Source organism: Callorhinus ursinus, unplaced genomic scaffold (assembly GCF_003265705.2).
Source record: "Callorhinus ursinus isolate GAN/ISIS: 27379988/994484 unplaced genomic scaffold, GSC_fseal_2.0 scaffold13, whole genome shotgun sequence".
Taxonomy (NCBI): Eukaryota; Metazoa; Chordata; class Mammalia; order Carnivora; family Otariidae; genus Callorhinus; species Callorhinus ursinus.
The window spans coordinates 75,572-91,832 of record NW_027397075.1 but is presented as its reverse complement, the minus strand read 5'-3'; the positions used below and the strand labels follow the sequence as shown (position 1 = coordinate 91,832).

The window sequence follows — 16,261 nt, the reverse complement described above, 5'->3', positions numbered from 1 at the left end:
ATCATGGTAAAAAAAAAAAAAAAGCCATGAATCTATGTGCAGTATTCCCCTAGCGCTGGAGTTCTCCCATTCTCCTTGATCGATCAACTTGGTCTTGGCTTGCTGGCTGTTTGTGCTGATCTTCTGGGGGAGGGGCCTGTTGCTGTGGTTTCCAAATGTCTTTGCCGGAGGCGGAATGGCCCCGCCCTTGTCGGTCCCGGCTAAGTTAGCTGCTCCGGTTTGCTCTCAGGAGCTTTTGTTCCCTGCAAGCTCTCGGTACAGCTTTGGAGTTCAAGGGCAGAAATGGTGGCCTCCCAATCTCCACCCGGAGGAGCTGAGAACTCGGGGCCCCGCTCTTCAGTGTGCCCCCAGAGAAAAGCAGTCACTTCCGTGTCCCCGGTCTCTGGCCGCACTCCGTGCTCACCCGGTCTGTGATCGAGCGTTGCTATCTCTGGCACCCGACCCCGTGTGAAGTCTCCAAACCCAGCAGATCCCTGCAGTGCATTCCCGCACCGCTCCTCCCCGGGAAGGAAGGGGAGTCTCCCCGGATCTGCTGATTGTTGAGTGCCTGCTGGGGGAGCCGTGCCCCGACTGGGCCGCAGATCACAGTTTATGGCAACCCCGAGCTGAGAGCCCGTGACTCTGCTCCGTCTCTGCAGCCGGCTTCCCCACTCCGATACCTGGGAGCTCTGCCGCACTCAGGCACCCCCGGTCTCTCTGTGACCCCAAGGGTCCTGAGACCACACTGTCCTGGGAGGATTCCACCCCCCGCTTAGCCTCTGCAGCGACTTCCCTCCGCCGAGCCAACTTCTAAAAGGTCCGATTTTGTGTTCCGCGGCTCTATCACTTGCCAGAAGCGGCCCACGGAGGCCCCCTCCCCCGCCGTCTATCCTCCCGAATATCGCCTCGGATTCACTTCTCCGCACGCCCTACCTTCCAGTAAGTGGTCGCTTCTCTGTTCAGAGAGTTGTTGCTACTCTTCTGTTCAATCTCCTGTTGAGTTCGTAGGTGTTCAGAATGGTTTGATCCCTATTCAGCTGAATTCCTGAGACCAGACGAAATCTAGGTCTCCTACTCCTCCGCCATCTTACCTAAGGAATATACTTTTTAAAGTTTTAATTTAAATTCCATTTAGTTAATGGGGCGCCTGGCTGGCTTTAAGCGGCCCACGCGATTTCAGCTCAGGTCATGATCTCAGGGTTGTGGAAATCGAGCCCTGCAAAAGGCTCCGCGCTCAGCGGGGAGTCGGCTTGGGAATCTCTCTTTCTCCTTCTGAACCTACACCCCGCTCTAAAAAATAAAATAAAATAAAATAAAATAAATTCCAGTTGGTTAACATACACTGTGATAGTAGCTGCAGATGTATAATTCAGTGATTCAGCATTTACACACAGCACCTGGTGCTCATCACAAGTGCGCTCCTTATTCCCCATCACCTATTTCACGCATCCCCCCACCCTCCGCCCCAGCCCCCAAGAAACAGACTCTTAAGTATAGTGCACAAACTGATGGTTAGCAGAAAGGGGCCAACTTTGAGAGTGGAAGGCACCCGAGTGAGTCCTAGTTCCGTTGTTGCCGGGACCCGCCCACCAGGAACCGGTCATGCTCCAACATCACCACACGGGTGCAGTAGAGATCCCCGGGGGGTTAAGGCCCACGGAGGCACCTCGCTGGGTTCACACCAAGCTCTAGGAAGAGATTCATGCTTGAGAGGTGCAGTGTGAGGGGCGGAGTGGGGGCCAAGAGAATCAGCTGTAGTCAAAGGTGCAGTCAGCCTGGGCACAGCAAATCAGCTGTGAGAACTCCGCTCTTAACTTTGCTTTTTTAATTTAATTTAATTTAATTATTTTATGTTAGTTACCTTTAACCAAACCTTCAGTAGGCCAATAGAGCCAGTCTGTCACCGAAGGAGGGATAAAGGGGAGGAGTGAGCAGGAAGGGGGCATGTGCTCAGAAGAGCAGGGCTATTTACAAAACTAAGATCAAGCTTTTTGATGCAGTCTTTTTTTGGTCATTCTTTTCTATCTGCTGGTGGTTATCATTCCATCTCCCATCTCCCTCCATGGTCTGGGTACTCTGAAAAGAAGTGGATCGTGGGGTGCCTGGGTGGCTCAGTTGGTTAAGTGTCTGCCTTTGGTTCAGGTCATGATCTCAGGTCCTGGAATCAAGTCCTGCATTGGGCTCCTTGCTCAGGGGAGAGCCTGCTTCTCTCTCTCCCTCTGTTCCTCCCCGCCTTGTGCTCGAGTGTGCTCTTTCTCTCTCAAATAAATAAATAAAATCTTAAAAAAAAAAGAATAAGACAAACTTACATCAAATTGGGTACTTAAAATATCCAACCTCATTAGCTGGGGAAGCCCGGTGGAGACAGGCTGGAGTCCCGATTGAGAGGCCTGGGTGGAGCGTCCTCCCCTCAGCTGAGATTTCCAGCTGACCATCTCCATAAGGGCCATATTTATAGGGCAAATGGCGGGTTCTGAAGTGAAACGTTTGTCTGCCTATGTGCAGTTTGGAGTGAGCTGAATTCCTATGTTATCATGTCTTTACATATTCAAGGAGCCTGGGCTGGATGTGTTTACCTCCCCTCCCCTCTAGATTCCATTCTGGGGAGGGGGCAGCCCAGCCTGGAGCCAGAAGAGATGCAAGGCAAAATATAGCTCTTACAGTCCAGAACAGAAGGGCCAATTCTGACCTGGAAGCCTTCTAATAACTAACTAGGCTCCCAAGGTCACTTATGCAGCACGGGAGTCTCACAAAACAATATTCTTTAGCCCTCATGGGTACATGAAGTTGCAGGTGGTCAGTCAGGACAAATCACAGAAACCTCCATCCATACAATACAACAGAGAATGAGGCTGATAGTGTCTTTGCCATATTTTGATGTTACTATCTCCATACAGAGTTTCCAGGACTACTGAGTCAGGGGAAGAGAGTATAGAGAACTCATAACTGCTCTTAAATGCCCTAGACCTGATGTGACTCATGTCTGCCTAGTGTTCATTATCCAGACCTGGAATTCAGTGACCTCATTCTGACTACAAGAGAGGCTTTGAAATGAAAAGAGAAGTGTGAATGGATTCTTCAGAGAATTCCACTATCTCTACCATAGACCCATTGTTACAGATGAGCAAACCAAGGCACAAGGGGCTAAGAAACCTGCTCAATGTCACAGAGCTGGTAACTGGTGAAAGCTAGACTGAACCAGGCTGCCTGGCCCAGAGCCGGTCTTCTATGCCCACAACACCAGAGTTACAGTTCCACATGGGAGATCCACTGAGATCCAGAGTGTCTCATAGACTTTCCTTTCTGTCCCCATTTTCTTCCTAAAAGTGACTGCCTCTTCTGCTTGAGTATCAGGGTCTTTGATACTTTGGCTGTTTAATCTTTACTTACTGTGGCCAGTCAACTTACCACTGCTTTCTCACCCCTCTCCTTAAAAAGTCTGTCTTGAGCTGAAAATTGATTATGAATGAATTGGCCTGGAGAAGGACAACCCACCTCTCAGAAGACAGGCTTGCTCTCAAATCCAGCAGGGATGTTCTAGGTGTCTCCAGCAATCTTTTTTTTTTTTTTATTATGTTATGTTAGTCACCATTATGTTATGTTAGTCATAATTAGTTTCTGATGTAGTGTTCCAGGGTTCATTGTTTGCATATAACACCCAGTGCTCTATGCAATATGTGCCCTCCTTAATACATTGTGGTACTTTTGTCCCTGCTTCATTAGAGGGTGGGAAGGAAAAGTTCCTGTGATAGTTGGGCCAGGGTCCTGGAGATCCCCATCCCCCAGCAACACCCCCAAAATGGCTCTAGTAGACTACAATATAAGCCACTTCATGCAGCAATCCAGGCTTATCAATGCAACATCAACATCAACCCAAGCGTCTACATGTCTGAGCCAAACGTTGTGCAGACTTGACCTGGTGCTGTTCTTTCAAGGATCCAAAGGAACAAATCTTATTAACAACCACACTCCTCTGTTTTGTTAGAAGAGGCCAACGGCTTGTCCATCGGCCATCTTGTAAATGGTTGAGCCTGGATTTAAGCCCAAGACCTTGGGATTCCAAAGACCTTGCATTTTGTTAGTACACTGAACTGTTTCTCTCCAAATCCCCAGTTAATAAAAACAGTCAATATAGATTAGGCCAAGCACTGTGCTATGTGCTCGTCATGAATTATTCCATCTAATCCTAGCAATGCAATAACAACAAGACAACCATAAGAGACAACCAGAAGTTGTCACTATTATCTTTCCCATTTTACATATAAGGAAACGAGGGTAGAGAAAGGAGGTCAATGAAAGTCAAAGAGATGGTAGGTGGCAGACTGGAGACTTAAACCCAGACCTTTCTGCTTCCAGAGCACAGATGTTGACTACTAGACAACATTGCCACTTGGCTGTCATTTAAATGTGAGCCCTGGAGGTATGGGGCTGGGAAAGAAAGCAGGTTAGCTCCAGAGTTAGTGAGAATTCGCCATTTGACTTTGTTCCTTCACACCACAAGCCGTCCCACAAGAACTGGAATGACTTCATATAGTTTATTTTTCCAACCCATTATCTCTCCAGTGGAGGGCTGGGATTGCTTTCCGTACTGTTCTGAGCATCTCCTCCCACTTCAGAATCGTCAGATTCCTGCCAGGTTCTCCGCCCCAGAGATGGGCAGTCCTTTTTGTGTGTGTACTTCTGGGAACTTTACTGATCAGAGAGAAGTGAATATGTAAAGTCCCCATTTCTATACCAGTCCAAGACAAAGCCCAGCTGTTTTCTAGACACTGCCAGGTAAGGCAGGTAAATGAAAACTTCTTTGTGAGGTGTGTGTGTGTGTGTGTGTGTGTGTCTATCACAGGGCAGTAAAATATTTACAGAGCCCTGAATTTAAAATCCAAAGGCCTAATTTCAGGTTCTGACAATGTCGCTTATCGGTTGGTTGACTTTGGGCAAGGCTCTTAACTTCTTTGACACTTTGTTTCCTTAATGCAAATAGAGGATGGTGATACTGAATGAGAAGGATAAATGAGAATATATGTGTGATATGCCTGGCACAGTGGCTGGCATATAGAGGGTGATCTGTTTAATGTTAGGCGGCTCTGAGTATGGTGGACTATGCAGGAGGGTACAGAGGAGAGTAGGAAGACCCAGAAAATGAACACTTGAAAGAAAATTCCACTCTGCAGAAGTTGGTTCATATTATATAAGTGAATGCCTTTCATTTAAAAAAAAAATTTTTTTTTAAGTATCTAACTTGGGGGGTTTGGCTTCAGAATTTGCTGGGAGTTAGGGAGCATTTCAATATTTATTGAGTCCTTATTGTATATTAGACACAATAGCTGGCAATGTAATTTATACAGATTATCTCACTAATCCTGTGGGATGTCAGGTGGTAGATATTACTAGTGTGTCTTCAGGTTCAGAGACATAAACAGTGGCCAAGATCACTCAGACTGTAGGCAGCAGAACCAAACTTGGCTATGTAACTCCAGGATCCCCTATACCACACTAAGTATGTTGCCTCATAAAATACTTAGCTTTTTCAGTCCAAAGACTTGTGAAATTAGAGCTCTGTTGCAGGAACTCTTCAAGGCACTGTGTACCTGGGCAAAAAATGCTGAGCCTAGCCAACTCTCAAAGCCACAATGCCAAACTGACCTCAGAATGCACTTTAAAGCACTCTAGGGGCGCCTGGGTGGCTCACTCAGGGCTGGGTGTCCGACTCTTGATTTCAGCTCAGATCATAATCTCAGGGTCCTGGGATGAAGCATGCTTATCGGGGAGTCTGCTTGAGGATTTCTCTCCTTCTCCCCCTGCCCCTCCCCCCACTCACATTCTCTCTCTCTCTCTCTCATTAAATAAATAATCTTTTAAAAAATAAAGCAATTCAAAAGATTGTTCTTTAATTTATTCCTGTTTCTTCTCTTTACACTCGAATTCCAAAGATTAAGCAAGCGAGAGTTTCCCCAGAGGGAGCGGTAACTAATAATAGCTCCCATTTCTGGAGCACTCATCTGTACTGCGTCTGTGCCTAAATGCTTTATGAGGGATGTCATTCATTCATCACCACAACTTTAGGAAATAGGGGCTGCCAGTATTTCCATATTTTAGACAGAGGTTTAGAAAATTGTCCATTTACATATGTGGTGGGGGAAGGGGCTGGAATTTGAAGCTATGATGTTTGACTCTTAAGGGCACACTCTCGGCTACCACAGTCCTCAGCTGGGCACTGTATTTGGTCCTATTATGTGATGAAGATGAAGTTAGAATTGCAAACACATTTATAAGATGATACCAAAGTTGTTTTTATTTGGTTAAAAGAGGTGTTATTAGTTTGCTAGGGCTGCCATAACAAAGTAGCACAGACTGGGGTGGGGGCTCAAACAACAGAAATTTATTTTCTCATAGTCCTGAAGGCAAGAAGCCTGAGATCAAGCTATCTGCAGGGTTGGTTTCTCCTGAGACTTCACTCCTTGGCTTGTGGATAGCTATTTTCATGTTCACATGTCATTTCCCCCCTACGTGTGTCTGTGCCCTAATCTCTTCTTCTCAAGGACACGGGTCATATTGGATTAGGGTCCATCTAATGACCTCATTTTAACTTAATCACCTCTGCAAAGATTCTATCTCCAAATACAGTCACATTCTGAAGTACTGGGGGTTAGGACTTCAAGAGATGAATTTTGAGGGGATGCAAATTAACCCATAATAAAGGACTAATTAATTTCTTCAGTATTTCTCTCCCTTTGGTTTTTGTCTTTAGCCACTTATTCAGGGGTTGTTTGCACTGACGTTGGGTCTTTTAAAGAAGATCCCGAGGTCATTTATTTACCTGTGCCTTAAAATAGCAAGTGAGTCTTGTATTCCTGCTCTGAATCAGTTCATGCTTGTGGAGGGAGGCATGTGTTAGACAAAAGAACAGGGAAGGCAGACTTTTAGAACCAGCTCTATGACTAAACTTGCCTTGAAACCTTGGAGAAATCCCTTTCGGGTTGTTGGTCTAAATCAAATATTTTAAGCTCAAATATCCAGAGGCTTGACAGGTACAGTAAGTGGAGAAACTAGTAGGCGTGACAAAATAAGGAGTGGTGGGTAACCATGTGAAATTGGAGAACATTCCTTTTCAATGAAGCATACAATTCTCAGCTCCAGCCATTTTGTGCCAGTTTGAAATAAAGGCCAAGTATTGCCAGACTTTCTATGTTTGCAGGAGAGACCATCAAGACTTTTAAATGAGATTTCCCAAGGTTTAAATGTTGACAATTTCAATTTTTCCTCCAAAGACCGAAAGCCAACAGGAATATGTCTGAGGGCCAGATCTGGGCCAGCTGAGATCTTAGTGTCTCTTTCTTGCTCAAAAATGCCCTGATGAAACACAAGATGGTACAGTTGATTGATAGGCACTAAAAAGGAGACATTACTTTAAGTCATGTGGTCCAAGATTCTGTGCTGACAAGCAAACTCTAAGGGATGAACTTTTCATATATCCATCCTCTTTTCTGCAAACATTAACTCAATTGCATATTTAGCAATCCCTCCCCCTGCTAGGAATGTGAAGTAGGGTTCTGGGGGCAGCATCAAAATTGGGGTTAGGTTATTATTGGTCTAAACTGGCTGAAAGTAAACTGAGTCAGGTTTTATTGATCTATTCTGTGGTCTGTTGTCAAACAGTATTATGTGATTGCTGAAACCAAGAGGGAGGAGGCTTTATTGGTTTTGGTGGTAAAGTGATTGGATCTCAAAGCCATTTGTGGAGTGGTTTTCTTCAGTCAATATTCTCATGGAAAGATCGTTCTAGCTTAAGCCAATTTTCACAATCAGACTTCAATAATAATAAGTGAAGTTTCTTCTCCCATGTAAAAGGGGTCTTTGTTGGGATCTGGAGTGGCAAACAAGTTTCATTTCATGGGTCAGCTCTTATGGGTGGGAAATAGCTGCACTGGAATGTTGTCCTGGGAAAGACCCCCTAGAGAAGGTGTTGTGATATTAGTCTGGTCTGTCCTGAGTATGGTGATATATTTGTCAGTATCCTGATAGTCTCAAGTGACAGAAACCCAATTTCAGGCGGGAAAAATTGTTAGCTCACAGAACCCAGGACAGGATATTAACAAGAGAGAGGGTAGAGATGCAGATGGGCCTTGTGCCTTTCAAATTCTGGTGAGCTGAAACAAAGCTATTACTCTAACAAAGCTATTGGCTTCCTTTTATGGAGGAAATTATCGTTCCATGACCAGTCATCTCTTCCCAAGACAGAAAATTCTGTGCCGGCTTCCTGAGGACTGCCCACCATGCAGTGGCTGATGAGTTTCCGGGTCCTCTGGGGCATCCGCAAGCCCTTTCACCTTGCCCCTGGGTACTTTCGCTGCCAGCCTTTATCAGGGGTTGGAGCCCCGAGATGGAATGACTACAGTGTACCTGAGGAATTTAACTTTGCAAGTGATGTCCTAGACTACTGGACTCAAATGGAGAAGGTAAGGAGTCACCCATGATGGAAGGTGAGGACAGGAATGGCCTTACTGGCCTCATCATGCTCCTAGTGGGCTGAGGGGCACAGAACCAGGAAAGTCTTCTGTATCAGCTTACCATTGTGGTGGGAAAAGCTCATTTTTGGGGGTTGAATTCTCAGCCTGGCTACTTTCTCACTTCTCTGAGCCTCAGTGGTTTTATCTGTGAAATGGGGATAATCTCATTTAAGAAACAAACAAGATGGTGGGTGAAAATATCACATAATTGTGACCAAGTGCAAAGTTTGTGTTCACAAGGTCAGCAAGTTGATGTTAGTCTGAATTCTTAGCTTCATCTAATGAGACTATGAGCCTAACTGGCATTTGTCTCATCAAACTTTGGCTTAACTTGAGGCTACACTCATAGGGAAAGGACAGATCACCTGATTGTATGAGCATCCGACATCTATAGCAAGTCAGGTCATCTGTCGTTCTGTGAGGATGTCAAGTGCAACTGGATTCCTCCCTATCAACTGCCTACTTGAGCATGGCTTTAGGGTCTGTCCAGAGAAGAAAGTCTAGAGGTTACACATCTCTGCAGAAAAACCCAAGTGCTCGGTTTGTCTTTCCCCAAGAGACAGATCAGAGAGTTAATATAAGATGGAGTCAGAAAGTTAATATGTTAATTAATTGAATTGAAATAAAATAAAATAAATTTTTTTAAAAAAGAGAAGGGTAGAGAAATGTTTAACCTACACTTGTAACATATGGCTGGAGGTCATAAATAGTAAAATGATATATTTTTACCAAAAAAGAGGAAGTTCATATAATTTTAAATTTCCCATGAACCTGCATTTATATGTTAGTATTCAACTACCATGGGGGCTTCCTCCCCACCTCCTTCTTTTTCTTTTCTCTGAATTTCCATAGTAACATCAAGTAAAATAGAGGGCTCAATAGGGAAAGCATTTTTTATATGCTATGTCAGGCACTTTGCATTTAATACTATGATTAGATGGGCACTCTCATCATCCCCATTTTCCAGACAGGAAAACCAAGTTTCCAAGGGTTTAAATAACACTCAGAAACCACCACATACCCAATAAATGAACAGAATTTGGGTCCAGGCTAAGTCTATAATACTTTATTTAACCTGGTCTTACAATCTGATGATGCCAAACATCTCTGTCTTCAGACTCTAAAATGACTTTTGTCACTGCACTGACCAGTAATCTCGTTAAGAACTTTTGAACCATGAGACATGCTGGAGAGGGAGGAGGTAGAGAGGAAGAAGTGATACCATCACTTTTCCCCTGATTTATCTTTATATAGTCCTTATAGTTAGTTAGTGCATCAACCCATGGAGATAACCACGAAGTAAATAGACCCCAGGGATGCTTCATCTTTGTTGGGTTTTATATCTTCATTGTCAATCCTTGCCAATTTCTCCATGTCTCTAAATTCTCCACCCCCGCCCCAGGATCCTCATCCCAATATTTATTCTCACAACACTTCTCATCTCTCTGTTTCCACTTTTCCAATTGCCTTGATCATGATCAGTGTCTCTCTAGTGATGCACGGCGCCTGTCACCTAGCTCTAGCTGTCCTTCAATAAACTGGTGGAATAAAAATTTTGAAACCTGCCTAACAAGCCCCATAGGTCTTGATGTTGTTTCTATGAAAGACCCTTCAGAGGGCCCACTGCAGTCCACTCTGGCTTCCTGGACCTCCCTTACAACTTAACAGGTATCACCCAAGAACTGATCCATGGCCCAAACAACAACACAACCAAAACCATAATAGAGTGATAGAATTTATTTTAACTCACATTTCAACGTATTTTACTTATAAAATATATTAGAAATCCAACGTTTTTTTGTGAAATCTTCTGAGTGTGTGCGTGTGTGGGTTGGCAAAGAATTTATTATAAGACAAAAGAGAGTACCTGGTAAGCCAGACAACATATGTCCAAGCATGGAATATGGACCACCAATTTATAAACCCTGACTATTCTTGGAAATTAAATCCTTTATTACTCTAGGCTCCAAAGATAGTACACACAACTTTAATTGATTCCTGGAGCAGTCTCCCACATCTGTTCACAAGAGGTCACATTCTGTCCAAATTCATTCATTCATTCATTTATTCAGCTAAGACTTAGCAAGCCCCTACCATGTGCCAATTACTATTCTAGATAATGGGGATAGGAAAGTTAACAAAATGTACAACTCTTCATTTTATCTCTTTAGACAGTGATTCACCACTTCATGTCTTAGGAGAGGTGAATACAGTGTTAGTGGAGTTACATTTTGTTTGTTTTGACAAAAATCATAACAGAAGCAAATTCTTCCTACCACCCTTGATGCACCTTAATATTAAACATTGCTCAATAAATAAAGTCAAATAGATATTAACCACAAAGCTGAAAAAACATCCACAAACAGGGGGCGGAGTAAGATGGCGGAGGAGTAGGAGACCTGGATTTCATCTGGTCTCAGGAATTCAGCTGGATAGTGATCAAACCATTCTGAACACCTACGAACTCAACAGGAGATCGAAGAAAAGAATAACAACAACTCTCTGAACAGAAAAGCGACCACTTTCTGGAAGGTAGGACGTGCAGAGAAGTGAATCCGAGGCAATATTCGGGAGGATAGATGGCGGGAGAGGGGGCCTCCATCGGCCACTTCTGGCAAGTGATAGAGCCGCGGAGCACAAAATCGGAAATTTTAGAAGTCGGCTCCACTGAGGGATGTCGCTCCAGTGGCTAAGCTGGGGGTGGAACCCTCGTGGGACAGTGTGGTCTCAGGACCCTCGGGGTCACAGAAAGACCAGGCGTGCCTGAGTGCGGCAGAGCTCCCGGGGATCAGAGCGGGGAAGCCGGCTGCAGAGATGGAGCCGAGGCATGGGCTCTCACCGTGGGGTTGCCATAAACTGTGGTCGGCGACACAGTTGGGCCACTGCTCCTCCAGCAGGGACCCAACAAGCGGCAGAGCTGGGGAGACTCCCCTTCCTCCCCTGGGAGGAGCGGCGTGGGAGTGCACCACAGGGATCTGCTGGGTTTGGAGACTCCACATGGGGTCGGGTGCCAGAGACAGAAATGCTCCGTCACAGGCTGGGTGAGCACGGAGTGCGGCCAGAGACCAGGGAGACGGGAGTGACTAACTGCTTTTCTCTGGGGTGCACTGAGGAGTGGGGCCCCAAGTTCTTGGCTCCTCCGGGGCGGAGAATGGGAGGCCGCCATTTTCACTGTCGTCCTCCCTCAGTGTATGGAAAGCTTGCAGGGAACAAAAGCTCCCCAGAGCAAACCCGAGGAGATTGTTTAGCCCAGACCAGGAAAGGGCGGGGCAATTCCGCCTCCGGCAAAGACATTTGGGAACCACGGCAACAGGCCCCTCCCCCAGAAGATCAGCATGAACAGCCAGCCAAGACCAAGTTTACCAATCAATGAGAACAGGAGAACTCCAGCGTTAGGGGACTACTGCAAATAGAATTCATGGCTTTTTTACCATGATTCATTAGTCTTTCAAAGTTAATTTTTTTAACTTTTTTTTTTGAATTTTTCTTTTTCCCTTTTTCAACCAAAATCTTATCAATCCTTTTTTTTTAAAAAATTATTTTTCATTTTTGGAGTCATATTCTATCCCTTCATAGTAGTTACCCTTACTTTTGGCATATATATATAAGTTGTTCTCTCTTTAAAATTTTCAGATACAGTTTCTTCTAATGTATCAAAATATAACCTAAATCTCTACTGTAGGGCTTTGTTCTAGTCTCCTGCCTGATCACATTCTCTCCCCCCTTTTTTTCTTTCTTTCTTTCTTTCCTTTTTTAAATCCTCTTCTTTCTTTTTTCAAACATCTTCTTATCAATTCCTTTTTTATAATTTTTTATAATTTTCATCTTTACAGTCATATTCCATCCCTTCATCATAACAACTCTTATTTTGTACATATTTAACTCTTTCTTTCTTGAAAATTTTAGGAGGCACTTTCTTCTAACAGACCAAAATACACCCAAAATCTAGTGTGTGGCACTGATCTATGCACCAGCCTGATCCTATTTGATCATATTCTGTTTTTTTTTGTTTTGTTTTGTTCTGTTTTTGTTTGTTTTTATCTTTTTCTTTTTTTTCTCTTTCTTTTTATTTTCTTTCCCTTTCTTTTCCCCTGGTTTCAGGTCCTTTCTGATTTGATTAGAATATATTTTCTGGGGACGTTGTTAATCTGTTAGCATTTTGTTCTCTCATTTATCTATTCTCCTCTGGACAAAATGACAAGACGAAAAAAATCACCTCAACAAAAAGAACAAGAGGTAGTACTGTCTGCCAGGGACTTACTCAATATGGACATTAGTGCGATGTTGGACCTAGAGTTCAGAATCATGACTTTAAAGATATTAGCTGGGCTTGAAAAAAGCATGGAAGTTATTAGAGAAACCCTTTCTGGAGAAATAAAAGAACTAAAATCTAACCAAGTCGAAATCAAAAAGGCTATTAATGAGGTGCAATAAAAAATGGGGGCTCTAACTGCTAGGATAAATGAAGCAGAAGAGAGAATCAGCAATATAGAAGATGAAATGATGGAAAATAAAGAAGCTGAGAAAAAGAGAGAGAAACAACTGCAGGATCACGAGGGCAGAATTCGAGAGATAAGCGATACGATAAGGCAAAACAACATTAGAATAATTGGGATCCCAGAAGAAGAAGAGAGAGAGAGAGGGGCAGAAGGTATATTGGAGCAAATTATAGCAGAGAACTTCCCTAATGTGGGGAAGGAAACAGGCATCAAAATCCAGGAGGCACAGAGAACCCCTCTCAAAATCAATAAAAATAGGTCAACGCCCCGATATCTAATAGTAAAACTTACGAGTCTCAGAGAAAAAGAAAAAATCCTGAAAGCAGCTTGGGAGAAGAGATATGTAACCTATAATGGTAGAAACATTAGACTGGCAACAGACCTATCCACAGAGACCTGGCAGGCCAGAAAGGACTGGCATGATATAGTCAGAGCACTAAATGAGAAAAATATGTAGCCAAGAATACTATATCCAGCTAGGCTGTCATTGAAAATAGAAGGAGAGATAAAAAGCTTCCAGAACAAACAAAAACTAAAGGAATTTGCAAACACGAAACCAGCCCTCCAAGATATATTGAAAGGGGTCTTCTAAGCAAAGAGAGAACCTAAAAACAGCATAGACCAGAAAGGAATACAGACAATATACAGTAACAGTCACCTTACAGGCAATACGATGGCACTAAATTCCTATCTTTCAATAGTTACCCTGAATGTAAATGGGCTAAATGCCCCAATCAAAAGACACAGGCTATCAGATTGGATTAAAAAACAAGACCCATCCATATGCTGTCTGCAAGAGACTCATTTTAGACCCAAAGACACCCCCAGATTGAAAGTGAGGGGGTGGAAAACCATTTACCATGCTAATGGACACCAAAAGAAAGCTGGGGTGGCAATCCTTATATCAGACAAACTAGATTTTAAAACAAAGACTGTAATAAGAGATGAGGAAGGACACTATATCCTACTTAAAGGGTCTATCCAACAAGAAGATCTAACAATTGTAAATATCTATGCCCCGAACATGGGAGCAGCCAATTATATAAGGCAATTAATAACAAAAGCAAAGAAACACATTCACAACAATACAATAATAGTGGGGGACTTTAACACCCCCCTGACTGAAATGGACAGATCATCTAAGCAAAAGATCAACAAGGAAATAAAGACTTTAAATGACACACTGGACCAAATGGACTTCACAGACATATTCAGAACATTCCATCCCAAAGCAACGGAATACACATTCTTCTCTAGTGCCCATGGAACATTCTCCAGAATAGATCCCATCCTAGGTCACAAATCAGGTCTCAACGGGTACCAAAAGATTGGGATTATTCCCTGCATATTTTCAGACCACAATGCTTTGAAACTAGAACTCAATCACAAGAGGAAAATCGGAAAGAACTCAAATACATGGAGGCTAAAGAGCATCCTACTAAAGAATGAATGGGTCAACCAGGAAATTAAAAAGAATTAAACAAATTCATAGAAACCAATGAAAATGAAAATACAACTGTTCAAAATCTTTGGGATGCAGCAAAGGCAGTCCTGAGGAAAGTATATAGCCATACAAGCCTTTCTCAAGAAACAAGACATGTCTCAAATACACAACCTAACCCTACACCTAAAGGAGCTGGTGAAAGAACAGCAAATAAAGCCTAAACCCAGCAGGAGAAGAGAAATAATAAAGATCAGAGCAGAAATCAATGAAATAGAAACCAAAAGAACAGTAGAACAGATCCACGAAACTAGGAGCTGGTTCTTTGAAAGAACTAACAAGATTGATAAACCCCTGGCCAGACTTATCAAAAAGAAAAGAAAAATGACCCAAATCAACAAAATCATGAATGAAAGAGGGGAGATCACAACCAACACCAAAGAAATACAAACAATTATAAGAACATATTATGAGCAACTCTATGTCAGCAAGTTAGATAACCTGGAAGAAATGGATGCATTCCTAGAGATGTATCCACTACCAAAATTGAACCAGGAAGAAATAGAAAACCTGAACAGACCTATAACCCCTAAGGAAATTGAAGCAGTCATCAAAAATCTCCCAACAAACAAAAGCCCAGGACCACTCCAGCAACGATATGAGGAATTCTTAATCTCAGGAAACAAACTGAGGGTTGCTGGAGTGGTGGGGGTGGGAGGGATGGGGTGGCTGGGTGATAGACATTGGGGAGGGTATGTGCTATGGTGAGCGCTGTGAATTGTGCAAGACTGTTGAATCACAGATCTGTACTTCTGAAACAAATAATGCAACATATGTTAAGAAAAAAGAAAAAGAAGAAGATAGCAGGAGGGGAAGAATGAAGGGGAGTAAGTCGGAGGAAGAGATGAACCATGAGAGACGATGGACTCTGAAAAACAAACTGAGGGTTCTAGAGAGGAGGGGGGTGAGGGGATGGGTTAGCCTGGTGATGGGTATTAAAGAGGGCACGTTCTGCGTGGAGCACTGAGTGTTATGCACAAACAATGAATCATGGAACACTACATCAAAAACTAATGATGTAATGTATGGTGATTAACATAACAATAAAAAATTAAAATAAAAAAAGAAGATGTGGTATATATACAGAATGGAATATTATAAAATTACCTGTGTTCAACTTCACTGATTCTTTCTTCTGTCTGACTGAGTCTGTTGTTGAATCCATCTGGTAAAATTTTCAATTCAGTTACTGTATTTTTCATTGTTATGTTAATCACCATATATTACATCATTTGTTTTGGTGTAGTGTTCCATGATTCATTGTTTGTTCATAACACCCAGTGCTCCATGCAGAATGTGCCCTCTTTAATACCCATCACCAGGCTAACCCATCCCCCTACCCTCCTCCCCTCTAGAACCCTTAGTTTGTTTTTCAGAGTCCATCATCTCTCCTGGTTCGTCTCCCCCTCTGACTTGCTCCTCTTCATTCTTCCTCTCCTGCTATCTTCTTCTTTTTCTTTTTTTTTTCTTAAAATATGTTGCGTTATTTGTTTCAGAAGTACAGATCTGTGATTCAACAGTCTTACACAATTCACAGCGCTCACCGTAGCACATATCTTCCCCAATGTCTATCACCCAGCCACCCCATCCCTCCCACCCCCGACCACTCCAGCAACCCTCAGTTTGTTCCTGAGATTAAGAATTCCTCATATCAGTGAGGTCATATGATACATGTCTTTCTCTGATTGACTTATTTCACTCAGCATAACACCCTCCAGTTCCATCCACGTCATTGCAAATGGCAAGATCTCATTCCTTTTGATGGCTGCATAATA

At 43.2% G+C, this 16,261-nt stretch overlaps 1 protein-coding gene across 1 annotated transcript in view; it reads left to right on the top strand.

Annotated features, from left to right (window-relative positions):
• The first annotated feature begins 4,651 nt into the window (after positions 1-4,651).
• LOC112811453 (acyl-coenzyme A synthetase ACSM1, mitochondrial-like) overlaps positions 4,652-16,261 on the top strand; it is a 38,801-nt gene continuing 27,191 nt past the window's right edge. Inside the window, exons 1-2 of the mRNA XM_073900257.1 lie at positions 4,652-4,755; positions 8,218-8,435. Coding sequence (XP_073756358.1) covers positions 8,253-8,435 — 183 coding nt within the window. The 5' untranslated portion in view covers positions 4,652-4,755; positions 8,218-8,252. The remainder of the gene's footprint in view (positions 4,756-8,217; positions 8,436-16,261) is intronic.